Source organism: Anopheles coustani, chromosome 2 (genome assembly GCF_943734705.1).
Source record: "Anopheles coustani chromosome 2, idAnoCousDA_361_x.2, whole genome shotgun sequence".
Taxonomy (NCBI): Eukaryota; Metazoa; Arthropoda; class Insecta; order Diptera; family Culicidae; genus Anopheles; species Anopheles coustani.
The window spans coordinates 86597061-86624909 of NC_071289.1; the positions used below are offsets into that span (position 1 = coordinate 86597061).

Here is a 27849-nt window from a genome sequence, read left to right on the forward strand (position 1 = left end):
ACTTACCGCAAAGGAGTTTGATGTTTGTTACAACTGTGTCAGCTGTTTCGGTTGCATCAGTGTTAGTATCGACGCTTTCAACCTGTTGCCATGGCGACCAAAGCATGATGACAACACACATCATTCGTTTGGCGGTCAACGCTTGGACGAACGTGGGAATAGAGAATGTAAACAGTGCAGCTTCACCTAGAGACGCAGGTTTACACGAAGAAATTTGTGCATCATACGGGTTAAGTTTGATGATATGGCAGTAAATATAAGCAGTGTCGTGAAACACGGGAAAGCCGGGTTTAAATTTAGTTCAGCCTGCGATGAGTAGGTTTCTTCCACTTCGTTCTAGATCGTGCTAGATTGATAACTTCAATCTTTCTTTTCCGTAGCATCTTACTGAACATCCATCACACGGTCGATAACAACAGCGATGGCATCATCCTCCGAATACGGTTCACAGCGGCTGGATTCAGTGCCAATAATGAGCGGTTGATTGCTGTCGATCACAGGTATGCATATAAACAAATGCATTTGTTATGGGCTGTTTATTAATAACATATTTATACATCGACAGGGAGAATGTTTTCGTTTTTGATTTAATTGGTCAAAAATATTGGCTACTATTGGAGAAGCTTAAAAAAATAACCGTGATTGAAGGACTTTCTGGTGGTAATTTGGTAGCGTGTGCCAATAAGGAGGGAATGGTATACGTCGTAGACATAGGTAGTTCAGTTGCATGGTAACGGGTTTCACTTGTTTCCTAATGCCTACTCTTTTTTATCTTTTTAGACGAAAAACAACCCACGGTGAAAATAAAAGCACTTCCGGCAAGCGTCCTAGGTCTCACACAATCCCCTGACCCTGTTCCATTCAATCCACATTTGAAGCCTCAAAAATGTGACAATATGACCAACTCTCGGTATTTGCTAGTAAACGGTCAGCAATGTGCCAAAGTGTATCAAGCTGATGGGTTTACGGAAGTTTCTAGCCTGAACTACGGGTTTACGTCGCATAGTGCGGTGCAGCTGAAAGAGTGGCACTGGTTCTCCGGGCCAAACGGACCATCCCTAATTAGTTACAGTGCCAGCGGTATTATCAAAGCGTACCGGATTAACTTCACACTTATCAAAGAACTGAACGTGACTCGCCTTATCGGGCTTTACCTTAAGAATACTTCAGCACAAATGATCGAATTTGAGCCTACGGTTAATGCTGCTGGTGGTGATGTATCTGCTGCCCGCGTATCAGATGCAGATAAAATGGGTCGTGTGATAAAACGTATTACGGAGGATTCCCCTAATGGATTCATAAAGGCGGCACAAGTTTCCGCAGACGGCCGTTACTATGCGCTACTGTGCAGCAACAATTCGTTGGCTTTTTTGGCTCTCGAATCATGGCTCGTATGCCGCGTGGTTGCATTTTCCAATTTGTTTATCACGCGGTATGCATTCCTTCCGATCGCATCGAGTAGTACCACCGGCTCCCTCCAAAGGCCCTATCCTTTGGTATCGATTGCACTCGTTGCACAAACCGTTGATAATGATTTAGTGCTGCTGAATTTCGGCCAATGCAACCGTAAACACCCACCCACACTGTTCCCCCTGGCCATGCGCAATCGAGCGCTCCGGTCAGGAAAGAGTAAATGCTATAAATTTTGTCCAGCTCCCAACGGGCGAATGCTTGCGAATGTGCTTACGAGTGGCGAGGTATTGCTGCACAATTTAGACGCTTATTTGCAGTCGAACACTGCTAGCCCAGCGGTCAGTGTGGGTATACTTCCGGGCACGGGAAAACTGGCCCCAGGTGTTACCGGCCGATCGCATCCAAATTACTACGGCAAAAATTTACTTATCGGCTCAGCAACGTCGTCGTCCTCGTCGGTAACACTTTCGGGTACAGGCGGTGGAAACCGGCAAAAAGTTAAAATTGAACGTCAAATGGATGCCATCCATTCGGAGGTAAGCAGGTGAAAATGGACCCCCATACTATGGCCCTTTCAGTTTATTCCGTGTTTTTTGCGTATAATTAATTGCATCCTCTAATTATGTTTCGAGAAGTATGGTTGCGCTAATTGTTTTCGTTCCCTATTGCCTGGCTTCCTGGCCTCGCTAGCTAAAATATCCGGACAAAGTTGGGAAGATAAACTAGAACTCCTTTTTTAAATTCAATTTTGTATCCGTTCTCTCCATTAGATAGCAAAAACGTTACCGAAGGAACGGCTTCTTCCGATCGTGAAGGAATATGGCGAATATCCGGCAAAACACCGGCCAACCATCTGGCGCACTCTACTGGAGCTGCCATCCGATGCAGAAAGCTTCGGTGCGCTATTGCAACGGGGCCACCATCCATGCGTCGCTAGTCTCGACGAACGACGGTTCCCTTCGCAGGATTCGCGCACGGTTCGTAATGTGAAAAAAATCGTATCCTGTCTGGCCCACTGGTGCCCCGTGTTTGGGCTTATCGATTACCTGCCATACTTTGTATTCCCGTTCGTGCGCCAGCATCCCAACGATGCCCTTGTGGCTTTCGAAACCGTCGCCACGGTTCTGCTGAATCAATGTCAGCTGTGGTTCGAGTTCGCCCCGTTGGAACCGTGGAACTACTTGGCGATGGTCGAAAATGTGCTGGCCGAGTTCGAACCCCGGCTGATGAGTTTCTACCGCAGCCACAGTATTGCATCCCGGGCCTATACGTTGCCCCTGATGGAGACGGCCTTCTCCCGGTGCTTCTTGGCCGACCGATGGGCCTGCCTGTGGGATCATGTGCTCTCGAACGAACCGTACTTTCCGGTGTTCCTAATTGCGGCCTACAACGCCGTCCATCGTGGTGCTCTCATGGGCACTTGCAGCGGCACGGGGACCGGAACGCCATCGATGAATGAGGAATCCATCACCAACTTCTTCCATCAATCGTCTTCGGTTGACGTGCGACGCGTTGTACGGCGTGCGTACGATCTAATGGAACGCTGCCCCGATGCCATCCATCCGAGGAATTACTTTAAATCATTCGTCCCTCTCAGCGGTGAGCGGAGGATGCTTGAGGAAAGCGATGGCCCTAGCCGAGCTCCCTACCCTTGCGCGGCGATGCAGAGAGAAACGCTCATCGACAGTGGAACTTCTGGGCGTACGGTTTACCACAGTGCAGGTAATAATGCTATCGATTTCACACGACCGAGACGCGAGACTCCCTCATCCGAGGGTGGAACATCGATGGACGTGTATTGGCCTTCGTCCAGCGCGACCGAGGGATACGTGAACTTTTGCAACTTCCCGAAAACTCTCACCGATGTCCGGTGTACCGAGACGAATGCGCTACAGGCGGAGCATCGGCGGCTGGAGGTGAAAATCATCGAACTGGAAAAGCTCGAACACTCTCTCAAGGATCGTATGGTGAATAATCTGATTCGGCAGGAGCACGAGCAGCGCGTCAAGAGTAAGTTAACGGATAATTGCAACACTGGAGGGTCGAAGTTTCTTGTACTCGTTCATATGAGTTCCAGTATTTCTTTTTTGTGTGGCGTTATGGGAAAGTCGAATCAATCTGCAGGCACAGATTGAATGTGACATAGCGGGCAGAAAATAGATCGTTGGCAATCCTCTTATGATGTGTCACTTGTCCTTTTTAGTATCCATCAACGGGCCAATCAGCGGTTCACTCAGTCTGTTTGCTAGCGGTAAAGTGCTCTTGTATCGCCAGGCCGCTGGCTACTTTTTAATGGTATTAAATTGGGGTTGGCGAAGTACTTTTTAAAATGGAACCACCTAATGTGACTCCCGTATGCGCGATGGCATGAAATAAGAGGCTTATTGAGAGTGTGTTTGGCTATGGCGTCATGCATTTCACTCTGTGCTCTAAAAAAGTTGGTTGCACTTTTGTTTATTCTAGTTTTTGTAACATGAGAAACAGCGATCATTTCGAAGCTTTATTTTTTTCATACACCGTTGAGGTTTTATAACATGTTTAAAATTGTTTACGTATTTTAGATAGTTAGATAGTAGTAGTAGAAATACTTAGTTTAGAACACCAGTGTTGGGCATGACCTTTAATTTTGTTACTTTCTAATGAATATTCACTTGAAATTTAAAATCTCTTGTGAAATACATACAGTTATTAAACATACCACAAGGATAAAAGATGCATAAAAAACCTTTTTTCCTCCCACCAACCACCCGCAGAAGTGGAGCAAAACTTTGAGGAGGCCATCAGCCGGGAGGAAGAACGGATCGAAATGCAACGGAAATTATTGCTGCTGCACCGGAAGCAGCTTCGCGAGCGGGAGAGTGAACTATCGTTCGATCTACACAATGCCAATCTTATCAACGATGCCACGGTTCGTGAACGTGAGCTAGAAGGTTTGCTAAAGAAGCTCCAGCGGGAGGTAAGTAAAGATAGAAGAAATTGTTGAATATGACAGAGTGTTTGTAGGTCCTAAGGAGTATTGTGAACGAATGCGTGGTTGGGTACGGTTTTAAAATTGAATTTTCATTCATTTCCTTTCGGTGCGCTTCGTTCGGGTTGATCGCCGTTTTTTCGATTCCGGTTGCATTTCGTTCGCTGAACCCTGTTCTGTTTTGGCTATCGCAATCTTCGTTCTGTTTGTGCTGACTCTAAATGACTCCAGCGACAACGCGAGGAGACGGATTTGCTGTTCGCTGAGGAGGACATCAAGTTGAAGGAGCTGGAATTGCTGGCTCGCTACCGGAGCGAAACGGTGCCGCCGCCGGCATTGGGGAGTGCGACTTCCGACGGGTATCGTCGATCGGACCACCCACGCTACCAGCAGGCACTGGAGCAGCTGGCTGTGCAGAAACAGAAGCTCTACGACGAAATCGATCGGGTAAGGGATCGTATCGAGGCGCCTACTTTGTTAGGGTGTTTCATATTGTTTGCTTATTAGTTTCCGAAACCTGATCGTTATAAGACAGTGTTGTCAATTTTTGTTCGAAAGAAGAATAAAACTACGGTTTCTTTGGCGTTGTTTTAGACATATTCTTCCCTAGGGATGCCCACTGGAAGCAATGAGTATACATACCGTACGGTAACGGAGCTCCGGAAAGTGGCATCGGTGGCCAGCAACGAACGATATCCATCGAAGGTGCGCAATCATCCAGTCAAGCTGCAACAAACTGCGGAATCACGTCCAATACACGCCGTTACCAGTCAGGTCAAGGTGTGTAAGCTACGCTCGGCACTATGAGGTGTTCGATCAAGATTTTTTTTATTTCTCATTCTGACTCTAGCTCTACAAAGATGCGATCCAGCATATGGAAGAACAAGTGAAGGTTTTGCAACGATTGAAAAATGATTCTGTAAGGACAAAATGAAAATGACTTTCTAACTTAACCATCTAAATGTTAAACCATCGATAATATATTTTTCGTATTGATAATAAAAACAAAAACTGTTTCATTCGGTTCTTTTATTATTATAGATTGAAACAAACTTTTCTAATAAAAAACGTTTTATTGGATAGCTTTATCCGGTGAAGGATTGTTCCACCCACTAGCTCATCCCGAGACGTTAACGATATCCAGTTCCAGATGATGTGATCATTGGGCTTCTTCCAGCCTGTAACTCACATGATACCAAGAAACGAACACTGGGTGCACGGAAAACAATGAAAAATGCAATGTAATTCCAGCCAATGGCTCACTGTCTGACTGCAAGTATTATGTTACTCATATTTCATCGTTTTCCCGCTTGCTGGTGGCAGATCCTTCGCCCATACGGATAAGCTCACAAGAGAGTGGCGAAGGTGGCCTGAGAAAACGGAATCTGGAACCGGTTGGACAAAGCATGTGCTGCGAATGAGGTTGCGCAGTGAATGTATCATCCAACAATAGAGATTTATTGCACGCCGAGTTCGAATGGTCCATGATCTGGTCCATATTCCCGTCGTTGCGCTTTCGGTGTTACTGGTGCAGTCAGACGATTGGTTTGACTTTTACTCCCGGAACCCGAGATAGTGTGTGTTTTTCCTTGTACTTTTTCCCCAATCCATTTTTTCCCATCACGCTGGTCAATGGATGTACCGAAGGTGACATTTACCATTACGACTATGCGGAGCAGCCATTTTATAGCTTCAGCAGGAGTTTCAGTGACTTTCCTACGATATTTTTCCTTCAGTTTTTCTTTCCTTCTTTGAAAGTCAAACTGTGTTTTCCTCCCATCTTTTTCTGTCTTCGTGCGGTGGTTTTCAGAAATAAATCCTTGCACACGATTTGCTCACAACGGGGTGGTAAATGGTTGAAATATTTGCATCACATTTCAGCTGATGATTTATACCTTGCACGTGGATGAAGAAACTGGCCCAAGCTGTCCGTAATGTTCGTAGAATTTGTCATCAAAAAAACCCCTTGCATCTATTCGAACATTGCTGCCTAGGAGATAATGGGATGGTGGTAGCTGGCAGCTGATGCCTGCTTTATGTTTTTGCTGTAGATATTTTTTCGTTAGGATGAAAATTGTTGCAATAGCCACGTATTTTACCATGCTGTTTCTGTAGCCATTTATCACACGAAGGTGTGCTCTTTTTCGAGATTCATTCACCAGTTGTCATCAACCGGAGAGCAGCGAGTTTAGTTTCCTCTTCCGGCGTAGTATACCCGTGTCCCTAGGAGCGATTGTAAACATTGAAAAAGTGGTTGCTATAGCTACCATTATTACCATAGCAACCGTACCATGCAGATGGACACTAGAAACGAAGCGTGATGGAAAAAGAGCCTGCGTAATATGTTGTTTTTTTCTGCTCTGTGTTGTTTTATGCATCACCCGGGCATCCGGTTGGTGACATCGCCCATTTTCAACACCTTCCTCCCATGTTCTCACGGTGCTGGTTACGTGCTAACAGATGCTGCTTGTGAATTTCCCATTTGAACTTCAATCACGTAATTTAATATCGTTAGAGCCACGCAGTTCTATCGTGCCATACCTGCTGATGGGAATGATTCTGTTTGGTTGGATTTGTACGGATGAAAGCTCTGCGGGGATGCTATTCTGTTTGGTGTAATAACATTGTTTTTCTCCTTCTCTTCGCTTCTGGTTGACAATGTAACAATATGTTTCGGGATGTGGTTGAGTCAACGGGATGCAAAAAAGTTCTATATTGAGATGCAAGAAAATTACACAATTCCTGCCGTTTGGGATTAATCTATTGATCAATTCTTTTCAATTTAGTCTCTCTTTTTTCCATGCAATGACCAGCAAATGATTTTACTTTCATACTCTCACACTCGGGGTGAAGTTTTGTTTAATATAGAGGAATGAAAAATTTGACACTAAATGTTGAATTAATTTAAATCAAACGCATTACATAAATTAGATCGTTTGAGTACCAAAATTTGTAATATTTCATAACAAAATTGTCAATAACGACATTCAAATTACAATTATTTAACCTAACTTCAAAACATATGTTTAATGATGACCGTATCACGAAACATATCTGCGGAAAATATTGCGATGAATCAGTGAAACACAGCCACTATAAGATTAGATTATAAAACCGTTCCCTCCAGAACGTTGTGGACAGTGGTGAAATGAAAGTGTTCTGTTCACATGTGGGACTAAAAATTCATTGCTACTCAAACAAACTGATTAATGCAATAAAAGCTATGCATAATGAATGAAGCATATCACCTGGGTGAGCTTGTTCGAGAAAATCCGTTCCCTCAAGGAGTTCTTCATCATTTGCAATTCCGTGTGTTCGCCCTCGGGAGAGTCTAATACCAGGCATAGCGTCTGTCACTTTGGTCGTTTCCGGTTTCAAAACCGCTGGACTTCCGATAAAATGATCCTGTCCAGTGATAAGCGGATTGCCAATCAGAAAGACAGCGCCATGCATACGAAACACCCAGCCTGATGACAATGCAAATGGCCGTAAGCTGCTTAGTTCCCGCCGACCTTGGAGGGTTGTGGTTTCAAGGATTGTTGTTGTCGGATATTTTTCAGGAATCAACTGGTTTCTTGTTTTGTTTGTCAAAAGTAAGCCTAATTTTATTTTTCAATTCATCACTTCCAATTGAACCTAGATTTCATCCATCACCATTGTGTAGATTTCGTTTTGCCAAATCGAATCTTTTCCTGAATCAAGCCCAATTCTCTTTGAATGTTTGCCGGTTTACGACTAAATTCAAGCCAAACACGGACACAAAGTGTTTGGCTCTACTCGCGATGCAAAATATTAGCATTAATGGTGGCACAGTTTGCACCAAACGGCAAAATATTATGCAAATCGTGGCCACCAATAGCTTGAATGGGTTGAAAGTTCTCTCTCTGGAGGAAACTATGGAAGCGTTACGCTCGTTGTCCTATCAGTGGCTAGTGCAGGCGTCCGTTGAATGAAGAAGAACCCGAACTCGAAGCCCAAAGTGGCAGGCATGTGAACCGGAGGCGAGCGAAATTGTAAGCGCTAATCACTGCCACATTATCGTAAAATTTATAGCAGTATTTTGTAATAAAATAATCGATTTATATGCAAAACACGAACAGCTCAATGTCGATGTTGTCGACGCCCGTTTCAAGGAAAATGGTTTTCGTTCCCGTGGGAAGGAAGCCACTGGTTCGTAATGGAAAACAACATGTACACAAAAGGGACAAATATTGGCAGTGCAATCCTTTCCTCCCCAAAGGATGGGATGCATTTCACCTCGTGCTTGTGTTGTTGTCGTTAGATAGGAAAAAGCCGAAGATGGAGCGGGTTTGCATCCACCACGAAGGAATGATGCTGAAACGTTTCGTAAGCAAGATGAGCTGGTCTGGGATCAACACCGGTATGGTAATGTGGCGTTTTTCAAGATATTCGTATGTACCCAATTCCGTTCTGTAAAACATAACGAATGGAAATAGGAACAAACACAGCAATTAGAAGGAAAGAGAGTAGAGTCCTTTTGGATGGAAAATGTACCGTTGACAAAATACTTGACAAATTAAATTATTTATTTGACCTAATGACCTAATTTGGTCATTCGTCTTCTTATTTGGAGTAAAGATAATCTTTGGTCCTGGTTACTTAATAATGCGCAACTAGACTTATTTGGACTACGTACTTGGATGATGAATCAGTGTTTTCAGTCACTTAGTCTCAAGAGAGATCCGAACCCGATTTTTCTATCACATGAAAAAACCATCAATCTTTCCTTGTAGCACATTCGTTGTGCAACACATTTCGCCAATCTACAAACTAACGTATTAAGGGCGTCAAAAAAGCTCGCAAAGTCATAAGCCAACAAAATTGACAGTGAATGCTTTTAATGAACCTCAAGAAGACGATGCAACTTTTGCTTCACAGTTTGAACACGATGCATGCACTGCAATTACCGTACCGGTCACTAACGACCTCAGTGCGAGGATGTTTGGAGCGGTTTACGACATTTCAAATCCTCGGCACGTTTGAAACTTTTAAACCACTTCAATAAACAGCTCCTTTGCCCCATTGCTTTGAATATTACTAATTGAGCGAGCATTGAGTAAAGCTTACCTGACGTTGCGCTTTTTTTTATTGCAGTCCTACATCACGACATCCGAAAGGTGCTTCTAGCTTATGAGCGAGGAATTTATTTTTTATGGTTTACCCTTTGCACTTGGCGAATAAGTTTGCCTTGACCGATCGAGACTCGACCGGATGCCATCCCGCCGAATGCTGGCGAAATGTGCCCATGCTCGTGGGTCGTGTGGTTTGAAGTTTGCCTAATTATGTGCGATTTACTCTCAAACTTGTCGGCCAATTAATCACGATGTTGAAGGTGGTTGTAGCAAGGATAAAAAAATGTTTGCCATCCACCCGTTCCTTGTTCGAGCTACGGAAATTTCGGACACAGTTTGCAACATGTAACTTTTCTTCCCTTTGAGCATGGATAGTAGAGAAAAAACGAAATGGCCATGCTAGGTGGAAAAAAAGTTGTAAGAAAAATACACCATAAATCACAAGTTTGGGCCACGCTAGTCCGTGGGCTACCGACTAGTTAGCGGATAGTTCAGTCACCCTAGCTATTTGTGCCGAAAGAAAATAAAACGAAAAACCTCAGCAATGGAGCAGTGAAAGAGGGAAATTTGCCGAAATTTCAAACCCGCCTCGTCCTGTAGTCCCTAGGAGCTGGTATGGCATGCGCTTCGTTCGGTGGTATTTTCGGGTGTATTCAGCTGGCGTTTAATTATGAGTGATAAAATCCCAACGGTGGCGGTAATGGTTGCTACATTTTTAGTTTTTCTCCTACATCCTTCCGTGAAGTTTGCTCGCTGCTTGAGTACGGCTGCACCAGCACGACTTTTATTTACTTTTTTCTCCAAAACCATGTTTTTGTGGCGGGTGGAAAAAATCAGAGGATGACTTTTTCAAACCAAATCTCAGATGGTATGATATAAAATCACAGTATAAGACTTATATATGCGCAATGTGGTGTGAAATAGCTATTTTCAAATGATTTGTGGTATAATGATTTTATTTAATTTCCTCCCTTCACAAAAATACTAACCGTAATGGAGGCGCCCAGTACTTTACGCCAAGTGAAAAGGATACGTAAATTAAAAATTCGATCTTACATACTGTTAAGTTTAATTAGAAAAGCCCGACAAGAAAACCCGGCATCGAGACCGCTTTGTATCTTCTTTCTGTGTAACGGAAAAAAAGTTTATCTGCACTTTTAGCTTACGGTTTAAAATTGTTTGCATGAATCGTTTTGCTACTGAGTCACATTTTATGCCACGCGTTTCAAGTTACAAGGGTTTTTTTTCTACTATGGAAAAAACTGAGCACTTTTAACAACATATTAGCTAACCAAGGGTGTGAGATTCGACTCGTTGGCTCCTTTGTAACTATAAGTGCCATTTTAAGTACTTGAGCCAGTCAAAAACCATACTTACGGACTTCTGTACTACTTCCATTACGACAGGGATTATGACTTATTTCGTGGAAGACCGGCTGAAAATGGCGCACCGAGTGTGAGTGTACCTGTAAATTACCTACACAGGAGTGTCTGATGGTAAAAAACTTGGAAATAGTCAGACCATAAAAGTACCAAAAACCAATTAACTCCATTTGAAAATCCTTTTCTTCCTTCCAGGCATAACTTGTGTGACAGTTGAAAGTTATCTCTATCGAGGGTTTCTTGAGACCGAAAAAAGAATAGCACTAATTGGTAGCATTTTAATCTTATCTGTTTTAGCTGGCTTCTCGTTGATTGCAGGCTATGTAGAAGAATATGCTTCTCTGGCTTCTTTTACAGTGTTCCACATGAAGTGGCAAAATGTTTTAATGTTTTAAGCTCATGACATTGTAATAGACAGTCACTGCAATGAACAAAGTTATATAATAAATTTTTATATAACTCTTGTGTCATCAACGATCAAAAAGATCAACGTATAGATACCAAAACAATACAAATAAATTATAAAAAGATAAATAACTTGACGCATCCTGAAAAAATAATACAACCAGTACACTGACAATTGACTGGAATGTGCGTTACGCTTGCCGTCAGATCAAAGATGTCTCAATCGAACGAAATAGTCCTAAGCCATCGTCACCAATGCAACAAATAGAAATCCAATGTTTGCTGTCTTTCCGCTTGTCTGTTTTAGTAATCCAGGATGAGCCAATCAAATTCTAGCGTCGATTTTCCTTTCATCGTGCTACTGGGACCACCGGTCCCGGGTGTTGCCTGGATGATGAAGGTTTGGGTTGGAATTTTCAGTATGTAGGCGTTTTCGGTTCTACCCGGAGCAGATGGCGTGCGTCGGATTCGGTTTAATATCATCTTCCCACGGGATGAACATTGCCGAAAATGCAAAATAAATCGTGTTAGAACAGGGATAAAATAAACAGGGATTGATTTAGGCGTTGGCGCCGTGAGGTTATTGTGTTTGATGTTCAGGGTGTTGTAATATAGTTGCCTTCGTTTAAATGCGTTCCGTAAGATTACTTGGGGATTCCGCAGGCTGCAAAAACAAAAGGACAGGTTGTCAAACATGTTTTTTAATGAAGTGTGGTATGCAGGGTTCATTCTTAATTGTCTTTTTTGGGTTCAGGTTTAATTAGTTTCCCTGGCGTACTGCTTCATTTCAATGCAAAAAAAAGAAATCTTAATTCATTTTATTGAAATTTTTAATACATCATTATTAGCTAATTTCAAAGATCAAAGAAAGTTCATGCTGTACTGTTGCGCGAGGTTTAATTTAAAAGCAGTCTGATGATCCGTAAGTTATGTCTATTTAATACTGAAACATTGCTTAACATTATTTTTGATCAGCGTGGATGATAAAATATCTGCGTTGATGAGCATGAGTTTGTCAAACCGTCTTTTCTTTTTCCCTCCATGTTTATTATAGATTATCGTTTGAATGTATTTCTTAATTGTTTTTGCACATTTTGCACATTGTTCTATCCGGCGTATCCTTGCTCACATGCCAGCAGTACTGTTGGCACATCTTATAAAGCATACACGTGTTTACTTACCGCTTACAACCATTGACTTTCCCGAACCGCCCGAGCTACCAGATCACTTTCCTTCCTTCCTGTGCCCTTTTGTTCGCCTGCAGCCGATATGCAAATGGTTTTTGCGCTTGTAAACAAGCTTGTTTGAAGGCACGCCATCGCAAGTTCTTTGTTGCGCGGTTGGTTGTGTACGGGCGCGGGCGGTAGAAGTTAAATTGAATGTGTTTATCCATGGCAAGTTCCGCACGATACGTTTGCATATTGTTTTTTGGCACGGACGCACCCAAGGTACCATATTCATCCCTTGGTTGAGCCAGAGTTTGGTTGATCCGGTTAAGATGGATAGCTCCAGCGGGATGGCGAAGCCGTTATGAGCATAAGTAAACATTTGCTTAAGCAAAGCTAGTTTTCTCGGAACATTTTCAAGCTTCGCGCGTGTTAAAGTCGAAAAGTCTCTATGGAAAATTTTCAGAAAGCTGGAGTTGTTGGAAAAACAAGTCTTCATTGGTAAATTTTGGTTGGAGCAATTAAAAAATACAATGGATCTTACGTAAACAGATCCTTGGTTCAACGGTCGTGCGTGTTTTAGGGGGTTTTTGCTGCTCTAAAGCTTGCATGCTCTAGTTCAGATTTAATTAATTTCTGTTTTCAAAAATCAATATTTACTCAACCAAACCTAACCGATGGTGATGATGATAATTAAGCTTCACATGAGTGGCAATAAAGTGGGTGCTAAAACGGGGAGGTGTGAGTTTAATTATCTCATTTATAATGGGAACGAGAAGCTATCACATGCCTCGAGACTCGGGAAATGGTCTTTTCAGTTACGGTGCATGGTACCTTTTAGAAAGTTCTCTAGCAAATCCTGTTTATAAATCTACTTTGAGCTGCTATTTCCGAACACTCATTTTCCACTATTTCCGAACACCCGCCTCGAAGCATGTAAAAGACGTCGCTTCCGTTCGATGGTAGATCCACGAGGATGAACAAACATTCCAGCTCTTGGAACTAGCCATTTCTCGAAGCTTTGCTAGAAGTCGTTGTTGTGACGATCCAATTCAATTGCTGGTGAAAGGGGAACGGGAACCTGAACTTCGAGCAATTGGGTAAATTTGTAGGAGGAAATATATATGCCATTTCGATTGGCAATATTGATGCTGAGTAAAGCTACCGGATTAGCGCTTGGCAGGGAAAACAATGTTGCTTTTTCTTTCTCATTTTCTGTTGTAACGGGAAATGTGCGTTACTTTGTCGCGTATTGGAAATTGGTTTTTCGCGAGGGTGAACTTGCCATTTTGAAATTAAATAATGTTAAAAAACATTAAATAACATTAAAGTCTCATGCAACGGGGTGTCGAAGGTGCTTTACGAAAACAAGTTTCAAATAAGGCGTTGTAATTTAATGCATTCTGTTCATGTTCATCTATACATTTCAATGCAAAAACACCTCAGCTCGACACGTGCTATGTGTTTGAGTAGGCACTAGGGTAATCTCTAATATAGAGCCATTTATTTTCCTCTCACTTCGTTCGCCCTCACTTAGCGATATATCTCACTACATCGACTGGGAATAGAGTAAACTAGTGAAATATAAATGAACCATACCCAGGCGAGGTTTCCATTTCATGAACCCTTTTTCTACTCGTACTACGATTGATTGATTTAACTTTGATGGTTCCATCCATTGAGTCGATTGTGCGACAGCTGGGCGCTCCGGTGCGTCAGTGCAACTCCAACGGGGAAATATCTTAATAAAAGCGTGTATTGGAAGCGAGGCCCACTCTCCAAGACAAAGTGCATTTTCCAACCGTTCCGTTTCATTATACTGCAATCAATTCCGTCACTTACTATTGGACCACCGTGGAGAAAGCGGCTCGCTACGCAGCTGAGAAGTCGTCGACGAGCTTCGAGACGATTGATCATTGCATTCTTCTTCGTGGCCATCGTTGTCCCTACTGGGGTTTTCCCACCCGTCGCAGGAGCTGATTGGATAATGGAAAATTTCTCATGCAACTTGTCGGCTGTTCCAAGTTTTCCATCATGTAAAAGCGGATAATGTATCGTCTCAGCCAAACGTTGGGTATTTTGAAATGCCTGTTCGCTGGATGCACCGCTGGGAATGGGCACATTCTGGGTTGTTCGATGCAGCACGCGGGAAAAGGATTCCTCAGGATTCGATGCATTTCTACGCAAGGCGTCCTCTGAATCTTCCGCTTCGCTTCCCAGTCTCCATCCCCAGAACTATCTGTTGGCCTTCGGATGTTTTCCGTCGTTTATTTTCCTTCGCTCAGCTTGCTTCTACCGGATCGCTCCTTACCGTCAGTCGAGCAGGGACCTTCGGAAACAATGGTGAAACTTATCTTCTCGTCCGCACAACACGACTGGGAAAACGAGATTTACTGTCTGAGATTAATCCAAAAGGAAATTCAATTTCTTTCCCAGCAACCCGGACGAAGAAGATGCAAGCGATGGGAAGAGCTCAGTTCGTGTGCTCTCAACCCATCCTTCGTCAGATTTTCTCCCCCCTGTTGGTTCAGGGTGGGTGGGAATTCCGTGAGAAATTTTACCGATTGTGCACAGCTGGTGCGTGTGACGGGGAATCGGGATTCCAGCCCTCGGACCCGACACGTACGAAACATGGCACCCAGGAAGCCGGAAGCCGGAAGCCGGAAGACGTTCGTTTCGATGCGTTTTTCTTTCGAAACATTTTGTTGGACCTCGTGGGCCAATAATGGAAGGCTCCCTTGGGAGCTGAAAGCTCCCAACCATGTCCATGTATGTTGTCCATGCTTTGGATATCCATTTGTATCACTGTCGTATCTATTTTCTTTATTGTTTCTTCGTTCCTTCTCTCTAACAGCTCACGCACGATTGAACACGCGCGAGACAGCGATTGATTCTGGTCTGAAAAATACCCTCTTCCGATCGCGTTATATGATTTCACCAGCCAATTTACTTCCCGAAAGCCGATGGAAAGTAGATTTCAACAACATTGTTACAATGACAGAGAGTGGAGCAATTTAAAAAATTACGTAATTTTTTAATGAAATAAAAAGTAATATCACCACATTACATGTTCTTAATGTTGAATGTCACATTCCCAATGTCCCAAAAAGACATTCCTATTGTTCTATTGTCACATACCGTAACCTATCGGACTGCATCGATTTTTTCGTTATTTTTAAGACTATTTTGTAATTCGATCACAGTATTCCGCCCGTTTTTCCCTGTTGGAATTCACTGAATGGCTTGATTGGCAGGGCCGTAGCTAATTTCATTTGAGGTTATTCGAACGTTATAGAAATAACAAAGATATAAAAACAAACCTGCAAGCGAGCGTATCAGCGAGCACGAAATGGAACATTTTGACAGTCAGCTTATCGAGTTAGTGGATGGATTAAAAATTGATTGCAGAGTTGTACAGGCTTGATGGCATAACGGATGAGGTAAAAGTGAGCTAGCTGCCCCTTGCAATCCGGTCCACATTTTAACTAATCCATTTAACCTGGTTCAGAATACTATTGCTATGTAAAATACGGACGTGTGCAGTCATGTCGCATTTTTTCTTCGTAACATCCTACACTTTTTTCCATGGATGTAACATTTCCTCACAGGGCATGTTTTTTTCTCTAGAACCTTTCAAACAAACACCAACACATTCAAGCAACATTAAAAAATAATTTAAATGTGATCAATTAATGGATCGTGTGAGGACGATAACGAGCAATTAAACAAATTTGTTCCATTCCCACTGGGAACTGATTGACTGTTAATAAAGTGATTTATTTTCATTAAAGTCACAAATGCTGATAATTTATTCACATAGCCCTGCTGAAAAGGGCTAATACACGTGTGTATCTGAATGTGTGGGTGAGTACGGGCTTCCCAGAAGTACCATGCAATTCATGCGTAATATGGACCCGATTTCCGATGTACCAACTTTGCGACTCTAGTAATATCCTTTAATGCAGCTTATTTTACTAACAGCTCGAAAAAGGATTTTTTTATTAGCGTCGAGTGGCGCATAACCTTTGAGTTGGGGTTTACTTCCCATCGTACGTGTCTTTCTACCCTGAGCGTATGTTAATTGTATCCCCAAGGATATGATTGATGCACTTTCATTCTGGATTTACACAGTGCACGTCAGTTTTCCCTGCAAGGACCTCCATTCGGTGACCCTTTTCTCTTTCCCGTAATGAGGGTGATTGAATAAATTTAAGTTCCAGCCATCCGGTCAGTTGACGGTGACTGTCCCTTTTATGACCCCATCAGGTCATCTATATTCCGGTCGATGGCACTGCGGAATGCGGAAATGGTCCCCTCAATCCCATTTCGGTCTGTAAACGGGTGGATACGCAATTCCTTGGTACTCACGTAGAAACCGCAACAAAGTTAAAGTAATATTTGTCCCGTGAAAACAATTTACGACCTAACTTTGCCACCCTCGGTTCTGTGTGGAGGAATGGGCTATGCATGTTTTTCTATAGAACAAAGGAAAGGCGGTTGTCATCCAAAGGGTGACCTATAAACGCAACTCAGCCAGACAAAATCGGTTCGCCACTGGATGATTATTGAAGGTACTGGAAGAAGGATAAAAAAAAACACCCTACCAAAACATGGAAAAAGTTCCCCGGAACCGGGAAAGTGGTTACATAAATCGGCCCCAGATGGTCGGGTTATCGAACGTTTGCACCACCCTAGCCTCTTCCGGTCCCGATCCTATTCATAATCTTATCCCGAACGGTTCAATTCCGCTTCGATTTAAACGGTGGCGCATTGTGCTTTTCTTCCGTGTCCCGTTCATGTTCGCTGGACCGGAAGATACGGGCCTCGACCTGGAACCGGAAAAGCAAGTTTAATCGCTCCCCGGAACGTTGATCGTCGGAGGGGGTCAACTCTTTTAGTTTAAAAACTATCGGGAAAACTTACACCGGGCACCCACACACCGAAGATGATGATCCGTTGACCCGGTGGCAGAGCAAAGAAAGTGGCTTTCTACATGCGTGCGTACGTGTGCGTGTGTGTTTGTCAGTGAGAAAGTTTTAGTTCACACTCTGTTGCACCGAACAGAGGTCATTTTGCTATTGGCCTTTCCGGGTTGGCTTCGGGCCAACGCTAAACGATACCGGCACCCGGTCTCGGATGTGATAGTAGTAACTTTACTACGACAGCAGTTTCCTGTTTTTATCACCGACACTCACTCACATACACGTGCACACACATATGTTTGCGAAACTTACTAATAGACGCTGCATTGATCCTATGTTTAGTCACAATGGAATTTCCAAAGTGAGTTTAATCATAGCTAGGAAAAAAAACAAGGTATGCAACATTTACCATCAAAGTTTGTTCATAATGCTATTTTAGTTGGTACAATAAACAATCTGTTATAATTAATTTGGTATTGCTTAGTGCATTTATATCGAAAACTCTTCAACTTCTCTAACAAATAACGCAGATATGTATAGATAATACAAGCAGAAATTATAAAATCAAAACTCTTTGCAAGTGATACCATAAGTGGATGTAAACATTTTAAACCACTAAACGTCACGATGTTTCGTAAATCTATTGAGTGGTGGGAGCTTTAGAAAATTGTGTTCGTCCAGCCGTGTAATGATGGGAAATCGGTGCGGAAAATCCAGTAGCGATTAGTTGATTGTTTTACTGATCACAAATCGAATGTTCAATGAAGCTGAACTCTATTTTCTCCCCAATTCACCATTAGTTAGCATTTTCCATTTGACCCACTCCATTGTGCTCCTTTCGTTGATCCCTTTTCCATGTTTTAGACGGATCGAATAGAATTGCATTCGGTTTCGGGAATGGAAAGAAATGATGAAGAGAATGGACAGAGGGATATGATAAAGTCTACCCATCAGTTTCCATTACTCATCGAGTAACGGCGAAAGTATTTGAATTACTCAGTAATTAAGTACGGTAAACATTTGCTGCTACAATAGTACGTTTTGAGAGTTATTTTACGAAGCTGCATCGAAATTAGTTTCCAATCATTTGCAGCACATGTCCAGGTCGATGCAAGTTATTTTGTTCTCTTTTTCAGAGTTGATTAGATTGGAGATTACTTCGTTCGATGATTGGCATTGAATGACGTAAAGTTAGAAAATAAGTTTTCAGCAGCAACGTTCAATCGACACGAGGTTTGTTTGGAATTGTTGTGTCCGGACCCGGGAACATCCACCATTCCTCTTGTTATTCTTCGATCGATATTGACTATGTGTCAAGTTTTTCGATGAGAAAATCGTTCATCGGTAAACCAACGTCCAGGCTGTTCTGGAAAACCAACATCCAGGCTGTTGCCTATTTGTTATGTTGTGCTGCACGATATTGTTAACGACTATCATTTGGTGGTTTTTCTGTATTTCAACTACGGAGACAATAGCATGAGGTACAAATCTATGCAGCAAACATGTTATTTCTTAATATGATAAGCATTGACCAAAAACCGTGCGAGTAACTCAACTAAAAAGAATCAAAGTTATAAAATCGTGAGCTCCTATTTGTTTTTTACGTAGTCGAAACAAATTTTCTCACCCTGGAATGAGCAAAAACCAACAACAGAAAGCAAGTAGCGTCTGTTGTATGCGTGCGGAAAACAATTACACATTCAGCAAACGGAATTCAATTTGCACCCAAAATGTGATCGTTAAGGACAAAAATTGGTTCGGTTTCGTTTTCCGGTCTGGCCTGCTGAAATATAAAAGGACATTTGCTCCGTCTCAGCTTGCACAGGTTTTCTGGCTACGCTCAGTATCCAGGTCGAGCACGTGGGCTTGTGAAAGAGGTCCTTTTTTGTTTGCTACATCTCATGTCGTTGCCGCGACTCGTTACATCGTTGCAATTTTCCGGCGTTCGGAAAGGATTTCTGTAGGCTTCGGAGGGTTCTAAACGACCGAAGCCAACTGCCTCCAAGGTGCAATAATGCAAAGCCTTGCTGGCCCGTGACGGAGGCGGAAACACTTTGCTGTAATAGCCGGATGAGCCAGGCTAGGGCCGACGAATAGGTCGGTTGTGCACTGGTTGATGGACGTTCCCTTTGGTGGTTGCCTGCCTTACCTGTGCGAAATTCAAAATGGTACCCTTGGAGCTTGTAGGATATTTGTTGACACACTGGACGATGGAAGCTTCCCAGTGCAAAACACTATTTTTCAGGCGCTTTTGTAATATTGGATTCCTTTCTATTCCACAGTTTCATCAGCTGGTTCCGTCGTTGGAGCTTCCACGTTCCCATTGGAATAACCCGAACGGTCCCGGATGTTACCGGGAAACTGCATGGATCGCCATTGGTTCGGCCAGCAGCTCTCCAACTTCATTAGCAATAAATCACTGTCAACAGTTTGGGCGCGAGTGAGAGTCGGTCGGAAGCCAACCACTGATGAAATTTCGTGCTTTTCCAAAAATCTACAAACGAACTCGGGGGATATGCGTAATGAGAAAACTGCTTTTTACTGGGTGGTCGTTTGTGACCCAAGGTGAAGTTTCCCATCGTAACAGCTCGAGGGATCTGGTGGATCGTGATTGAAATACAATCTACGAATCAATTGTGTGGGTTACGGATGAATGCCTACTCTGATGGGCTTTCTGCTAGAAGTGGAAACTTAAGATGCAACTTAAGTTAGTTGGATAACATTTTTGGGATTTTTCTTATGAGAGTAGGATGAAACAACTAGGGTAAGTGCACCCATAGTGGAGCTAGTACCAATAGTGGTTGTAGTGGAATAAAATCCTAGCTCTACGCCGATATATATACAATGGAGTTATTTGTTCTTCTATGAAATGTTCTTTGATCTTCTGCGGAGTGTTAAAAAGATGAACCATCTCATTCCGTAATATAGAAGCTCCAAAATTCATATTTTCTAAACAGGTTGTCCCAACATGCTGCATTCCTTAAGAATTTATAACGAATATCATGTTTTCCTTAAGGCTAGAAATCACTACAAAATCATTAAAACCATATGATTTCGCTACTCACGTACTCCAATATAACTAATTTACACGAAATAAGTGCATTTTACCTTAATTTTATTATATTTTCATAGTTTTTACCATAGTGCCACTATAGGCACAAAAACCCAAGTTGTTCCTATAGTAGCCATAGATTTTTTCACAAGTATATTTTACTTTTATTCCGGTTTTGGCCAATATAGGTACCTATCGCGAAAGCAGTCGGTAAAATTTACCAACCCGTTTGATTATATCGACCGATAAATTTATCTACTCAAATTGGTATCGCGAATGTATTCAACTGAGCAGTCGGTAAAATTATAACAACCCATAAAAATACCTATCGAGTAGTTTCGCCGTCTGTCAAATTACCATGGAAACCTAGAGTTTGTTTACTTTTAACAACGTTACAATTAGTGCGACTTCTATCGTATCGAGAAGCATTTTTGTTCGTGAAGCATCCAAAACATTAGAATGATAAATTCATTATTCTTTTTAAATGATGCGGAGAATGAAGAGGAGATAAATCTAGCAGCATACCGTAGGCCAGTGATGTCAAACTCGTTTCACCTTGCGGGCCGCATTTTCTCCCAAAATAGGCTCGCGGGCCAAACCATATAATTGATTGGAGTGATGAAAATATGTTGTTATCAATGTGGTTTTATCTTAATAGTTTTACATTTTCACATTTTTTCATATTATATTACTTCTTATAAAATTTACCAATTTTGAGTAAAAGAGAGGGTTTGTTGCTCAATCGTTTTCCAAATTTTAACGAATTCAAATCAAGTTTATTGAAATATATGTTGCAGTTCAACACTATTGTGTATTTTGGTAAAGATTTTAGAAAAGTAAAGGTATATAATTACAATAGCTAACTTATTGCTCCGCATTTGTTATCTTCTTTCTTTCGATGTAATGTTTCAAAGGGGTCGCGGGCCGCACCCAATGTTCTTGCGGGCCGCATGTGGCCCGCGGGCCGCATGTTTGACACCCCTGCCGTAGGCGATTGAAGAAGCATTTTGATCCGCTTGAATTATCGGATAAAACGTAAGCGTATTGGCTCAACAATCGTTGCCACTGTTTTAACATGTTCCTTTTTCATCTTCATTAACAATTACCGAGTTCCGAAGAGGCTGTTTGAAGAAATCCTTGACAAAGTGGAACTAGCATAAGCATAAACGTGGGTTATCGGCGAAAGAAAAATTGAGAACAAAACTGCGATTTTTTGCACAAGGGTCGTACCAACAAGGTGTTGGTAACGATTTTACTATGGCAATTGCCCAAACTACTTTTTCTGAAACGCTAGATCAAACTCTAGCCGCGTTGGAACGTATTTCATAACCATGGATATGACTGCCGACGAAAAAGCAGACGCCAGGAGATTTTTTATATAAAATTACCTGTCCTTGTGTAGTGATGTACACCGATGGAACTCACATCAGAATTGTCGCACTTTACGACATCTCAATTCAATATTTGAATAGAAAAGGGGTTTACAGTTTAAACGCTTTAATGGTAAATATTAAATTTAACACTTCTTTATAAAATGCTTATTGATAATGATCTTCTAGATATGTGACCACAGGCAAATGATCCTATTTGTAGATAATACAATACAAGCCAAATATCTTCATACTTAGAAGAAAAATGAAACAGTGGTGACCGAACGATGAAGCTGTTGGGTTAGTCTATTTACATATGACATTCTTGTACCCAATATTTATGATTTTTTTTATTGTTGTTTAGGGGACTCTGCTTATCCTTTAAAACCATGGATGATTAAGCAACGAATATTTCTATTTTTCTATTTCTTTCTTATACATTCTCGTACTTTTTTCTACCAAGTTTTTGACCTGCCATTATTCTAAGGTTGTCTTAGAGTGGTACAGGGCCAATAAGATTCATTTTGTACCAAAACCAAATTTCCCACAGTTTCGCCCCAATGAAAAATACTGGGCAATCACAAAACTTTGTCTTAGGCGAAGTGGTGTAGTGGTGCAAAATACGTGAATTTATAAGAACAGGGAACACAATGCATAACTGTACAAAAGAAAAATACTCATTTTTTTATATCGTTGAAATTTTTTGGAACCTCAAATTAATATAGTTAATGAATTTTTGAAATTATAAAAGTTATACAATATTTTGGAAAACACCTTCAAGTATCTTCACTGAAAATTTAAAATCGATCCGACATCTCTATAAAATGAAAATTGGTCGGAAGTACGAGAAATACGGAACGTTTGAGGGGTATCGACCGACAACGGCAAATAAAAATTATTTAAATTTGTTTATAAACGTTTTTTTTAACAAAACGATAGAAAATTACTATTTCTAGGCATTCTAAAAGTTTCATGCCGATACGACAATCCAATCAATTGTTATTTGAATATAAAACTACAAAAACTACCCGTGTAGGCGGTTAAATAAAAAAACAAATTTTAAAACAAAAAAAAATTTTTACCAGAAAAATAAATTTTTTGATGGGCTAAAGTGGTTAAAAAATAATAAGAAGCGAAAAATTTACACAGAATAACATTTTTACATTTTTTTAAATAAATTTTTCCACGGTCAACAGCTCTTTTCAGTATATCGGATGGGTTGAGGCAGTAGTTAAATATATCGGTCGATAAAAAAAAAAATGTTTCGTTCGCGATGCAAATTAAAGACTTTTTTAACAACTGCTCGATTTTTTCCCCACGATTTGTACGGTAGCCATGGCAATTGTACACGCGTTTTTACGGGTTGATAAAATTGATGCGTTGCGATACCATTCCGCCATTACTGTCATTATATCGGTGGATATGTTTATCGACCGGTTGTTAAGTTGGTTCGCGATAGGTACCATAGTCAGGTAAATTTAGTGATTTTATTCTGTTTCTACAAAATAAACAATGCGGAACTGGAGAGAAGGCTCAGCAGAAGAAGCAGAGGAAAGAAAAAAGAAAGCAGGTGAAGGATACGCTATAAAGCATATACTATAATTTTAGCTGTAATATTCTGAGCATTTTTTAATGAATTTAAATTGGACATATTTCGGTAAAACAATACAGTCCTTTCAATGACAACGCATTGGTCAAGGAGTATTTTACCGTTCTGTTTGAAATATGCTTCAAAAATAAGTAATAGTCAAAATATATTCAAGTTTTTGGTACTACCACCACTATAGGAACACGATACCACAACTATAGGAACCATACCTCCATAATAGGAACAACCGACTAGGAAGAAAAATACGCTTTTTTTCGTGTATTTTGTATGTTTTACGGTGAAAATAGATGTTTTTCAGAAGAAAAGTCATGTTTCGATCATAATTGATTTAAATATGTAGAATATTGTGTTTTTAACACTCATAAATTACATCTAATTGGTATTTACATTACTAAGTGCACCACTATTGGTACATTTACCCTATGATCATAATATTAGGATGAAAGTTGTTACACAATATTAAATAGAATAGAAATTCAAATAGTTATTTGAGCTATGATCCTTTATTTTTAACTATTAATATTATTATTAATGCTCCCCGCTTTGATACTTGATACAGTAATGGAATGTCGAGTGAGAAAAAGTGGAAAAGTATGAAACGTAAATTAAATGGAATTTATGATTTCCGGAAACCAAAAAATATGTTGTTACTAATATTTCTGTTCGTATTTTTCAGTCGAATAAATATAAGCCTATCGAACTTTGGTTTCTGAGGCACAATTTCTATGCGTTACAATGTGCTGGCAATCTTTAAAACGAAAGCCAGTAAAAGTTAATTCAATTACAACCCGCGTTGGATTCCCCTCGGGCGGAGTTCCTTAGGGACGAAAAGGGGTCGCAAAAGTGGTGTTTGATACTATCTGCCCTGCTCTGGCCTGGGCATGACATAAATTTGCATCGCAATACTTGCTGGATACAGCCGGAATAGGTTCATATGTCGCGTGTCGTTTCACATGCTTGTGAACATGTATGGTCCGGAAGTGTCTCAGAATGCAAGGAATGCATTCCATCACCGGAAAGGTAAGCAATGTGATAAACGACTTCACTCTCATTTGTCACCTCTTCCGTGAGATGTCGTGGGAATATTCGTGTCATCCACCTATCTACGCACACGTCTCCAGCCCTTGATCCGACTTCCTGCGATACGTCCTGTCCATGATTAATGGCGGCGGGATGACAGCTATGATGAGGGTGAAAGATTTCAATTTTAACACAACTGCATGTCCGCCGAGAGATTGCGCGACTCCCACACAGTCTTCTGAGCCATTTTGACTCATTTCTAAGTCACCACCACGCATCACCTTTAAGCCTTACTTCAAGATTGACGTGCTTCTGTTTGTAGACTCATGACAAGCTTCACCATTTGATGGAAAGTGCTTTCTCCGGACGTATCAGCGTTCAACCCTGACAGGCGGATCATGTGTCTGGTCGGTTTTCTTCGATAAGTAATATCCTTGTTTGAACATCTTCTCGGCATAATGTAGGATAGTTTACTTTGGTTTCAGCTAATCATCGCTTATGCGTTAGATATAACTTTCACCAATCAAGACGCTATTGATTTCAAGGACAAAGAATTTAAGGTATGTTTAAACATTGAGTATTATATTTATATGTGTACGGTTCTTCAGACAACAAAATAATAAAAAAGGCCAAAAGACAATTTGATATAAAACCTCTCAAGTTTCTCTGGAATCAAGTACATTTTTTGGCGAACTTAATGGGCTTATCTGGTTTTTCCTTTTATAACCTAGATTTTTCTTAGTGGTGTCATGTGCTTAGCTGTCAACCGCATAGTAGTCACGGGATAAGACAGCTTAAAACTAAACCATAGTCTATTTACTCGTCAAAGAGAGGAAGTGTCCGTTACGTCCCATTTGATGGGACCATGTTTACGTATCTTTCATCCAGGGAAAGATCTTTTGCTGGCTCTCCAGATAATTAAAATGATTAGGATTTATGTCTAGCTTCTGCCCTGGAGGCAAATGTACCCCCGGCCTTCAGGGGGAACACAATCGGACTGGTGTGCCTGTCAGTTGTCAAGTAGTAAGTCACCGTCCCGAGCAGACACGAGTGGCTGTGGTCATCTTGAAATCCCTAGGCAGATTGTCCTGTCAGCGGGTCCATAAACCCCATGCTTGAGAGAAGGAAAAAATATAGCTCTCCAGTGCGGTTGGCGTAAAAAGGGGATCTCTTATGTTGCTGACCTTTTGCTAGCCGAATTGCCACACGAAACGTGGCAGAAAACCCAGAGTCAACTCCAGTCAACAGCTCTTCGTTTTATTTTGTTCTAGCTTCTTCCGGTTTTCTTTTTGTGGAAAATTCCAAACCAAGAAGCCAAGCATCGGCAAATAATAGCACCATCCACGCAATAGTGAATAACGTCTTCTTTCCAGTTTTGCCAAATAAAGAAAAATCTATCAACCTACGCAAACAGTACGTCAAGCTCTCGCGGTCGCTCTCCTGTGGTTGAAGCGGAATGTTTGACTCCCAAGGGCCCTCACCTAGCAGCAGGAAAGTTGATCATTTGTATGATGGAAAAGTGTTCGCGTTTGAATTACGCGAGGGTCAAGAAATTCATTTTTGCTTTCTTTGGCATGCATTTTTTAATGCTCCCTTCCCAAAAACGCCAGAGTCCTTCGAGTAATTGGATTTCTGGTGGATGGAGGTACTCGAAGCTGCCCTTCGCATTGCTCGTACCGGTTTTGTAGGATGTCGTTAGCGCCGTTTTCATTCGTATTAATTTACCTTTTTAATGAGGTATGCAATGATGTTAATGAAAACCCACGGAATGTCGATACTGATGTGTGACGTGTTGGTATTGTTGAGTTGAATTATGCTTATTATGATTAATGCGAAACGAAATTACTCGTGGATTCTTTAAAAATGCAATATTGGGAAGATGACAAAATAAATCCAATCCACGATTGGAAGCATTTTTTTTGCACTTGAATTTTATAAACAACAAGTATATATAAATAAATACCAAGTTTGGTATTTATGTTGTTTATTGCAGAATAATTTGGCACAGTTTAATTGTTTTTATGGCATACTCGTATTTCTGTTCCGTTATGAAACAAAGTTATTAGGTTTAATGGAATTGATAGATATTTTATCTTGTTAACTCACGATTAACGTGTAACAAAGATAGTGATTAAATTACATACTGTTCATTTAGCTGTGTATGAAAATCTGGAAGAATTTCCATAGCATTGCCTGTATGAACGTTATTCGTTCGATCAGTGGACATCTCATTTAATACATCCCTTGAAAAGGTTTTTTTGATTGCTACTATTTTAGTATACACTATGAAACGGAAAGGTATCTTCGACTAGACAGACAAATTAGGCGGCAAAGTTTACCATAAATGATGCTTGTTTTGTTAGTTTCATAGTTTTGCTGATAGCTGGCCGGTTCGGCAGAATCACACACACAAACATCCATACCGGCTGAGCAGGTCTTGCGGTTCGCAAATTGAGTTTCGTATTCTTAGGAGCATTGAAAAAGGTTCCAAACCGATCAAGCAAAGTCTGAAATCAAGTTTGGAATGTTTGGTCGGTTGCGTCGTACGCACACTTTTAATATTCCGGCCGACCACGGTCAGCCGGCTGGACTGTGATGTTTGCACTGGGCCGATAAGGTTATCCCTTTAGCCGTAAGAAGGTGAGCCACTTTGTGTCACATTGTGGAGTAGACTAATTTTCCGCTAGCTAAATCCACTCAACGCGATCGTCGAACGAACGAAAGGTCGGATTAGCCGCATCGTCAATCAGTGACAGGAAAAAGGGCCTGATTTAGATTAGGTTATGTTTACAAATTACTTTCGTACGATATTGTGTTCGAACCTGATGGACTTTCCATGGGGTGATGCTCGGGTAGTTTATGGACATTGAAATGCCGGACATCACCACAAAGGGTTCGATCAGAACGAAAAGTATGTTAGTTTTTTCGGCTTTTTTATCCAGAGTGTTGGCATAGAATAAGTACTTGATGCTATCATGAAGATTCGTAAAAGTTTCGAAAGATTAATCAACGTTTAAAGATTCGAATCCCAAGAATAGTTGGATAAGAAATTATTGTATTTTGTTTTGTTTTTTGAAGATAAGCGTTATTCAAGATGCATATTGGAAATAAATCTGAAGAACGTTACAAAGTCATTTAATATTACGAAATTTTAGTTGTTGTTACTAATGGTCAAAAAAATTGAATTTTCTCGTTTAAGAACACCAGACATAATTTTTTTCGCTTGTATTCATAAACAGTCCCTCATTACGAAATATGCCATCGTTATAATTTATACTTTGACTGTTCGAATCCTCAAAGCAAATACTAACAAATAATGATGTTTTCTTGAATTTATTAGTTCAAATTTGTTTATCAGAATTATTGGAAGCTTATTTATATCCACCGTGAGCGTTCTACATCAGAACTTAAGATGATGAAATATCCGGACGAGTAACATAAGCGAACGT

The 27849-nt window shown here is 41.1% G+C and overlaps 2 protein-coding genes and 1 pseudogene across 2 annotated transcripts in view; all 3 read left to right on the plus strand.

Annotated features, from left to right (window-relative positions):
* The window catches only part of LOC131265225 (astacin-like), a 197042-nt gene that overhangs the window by 66853 nt on the left and 102340 nt on the right, over positions 1-27849 (plus strand). The window lies entirely within an intron of this gene.
* LOC131263523 (TBC1 domain family member 31-like) lies at positions 214-5385 on the plus strand. The gene is made up of 10 exons (XM_058265732.1): positions 214-315; positions 381-500; positions 566-714; positions 781-1949; positions 2184-3012; positions 3055-3423; positions 4167-4369; positions 4613-4828; positions 4976-5161; positions 5232-5385. The coding sequence occupies exons 1-10, from the start codon at positions 245-247 to the stop codon at positions 5313-5315; spliced, it is 3396 nt and encodes a 1131-aa protein (XP_058121715.1). The 5' UTR covers positions 214-244; the 3' UTR covers positions 5316-5385.
* On the plus strand, positions 20861-21934 carry LOC131265227 (putative nuclease HARBI1; annotated as a pseudogene).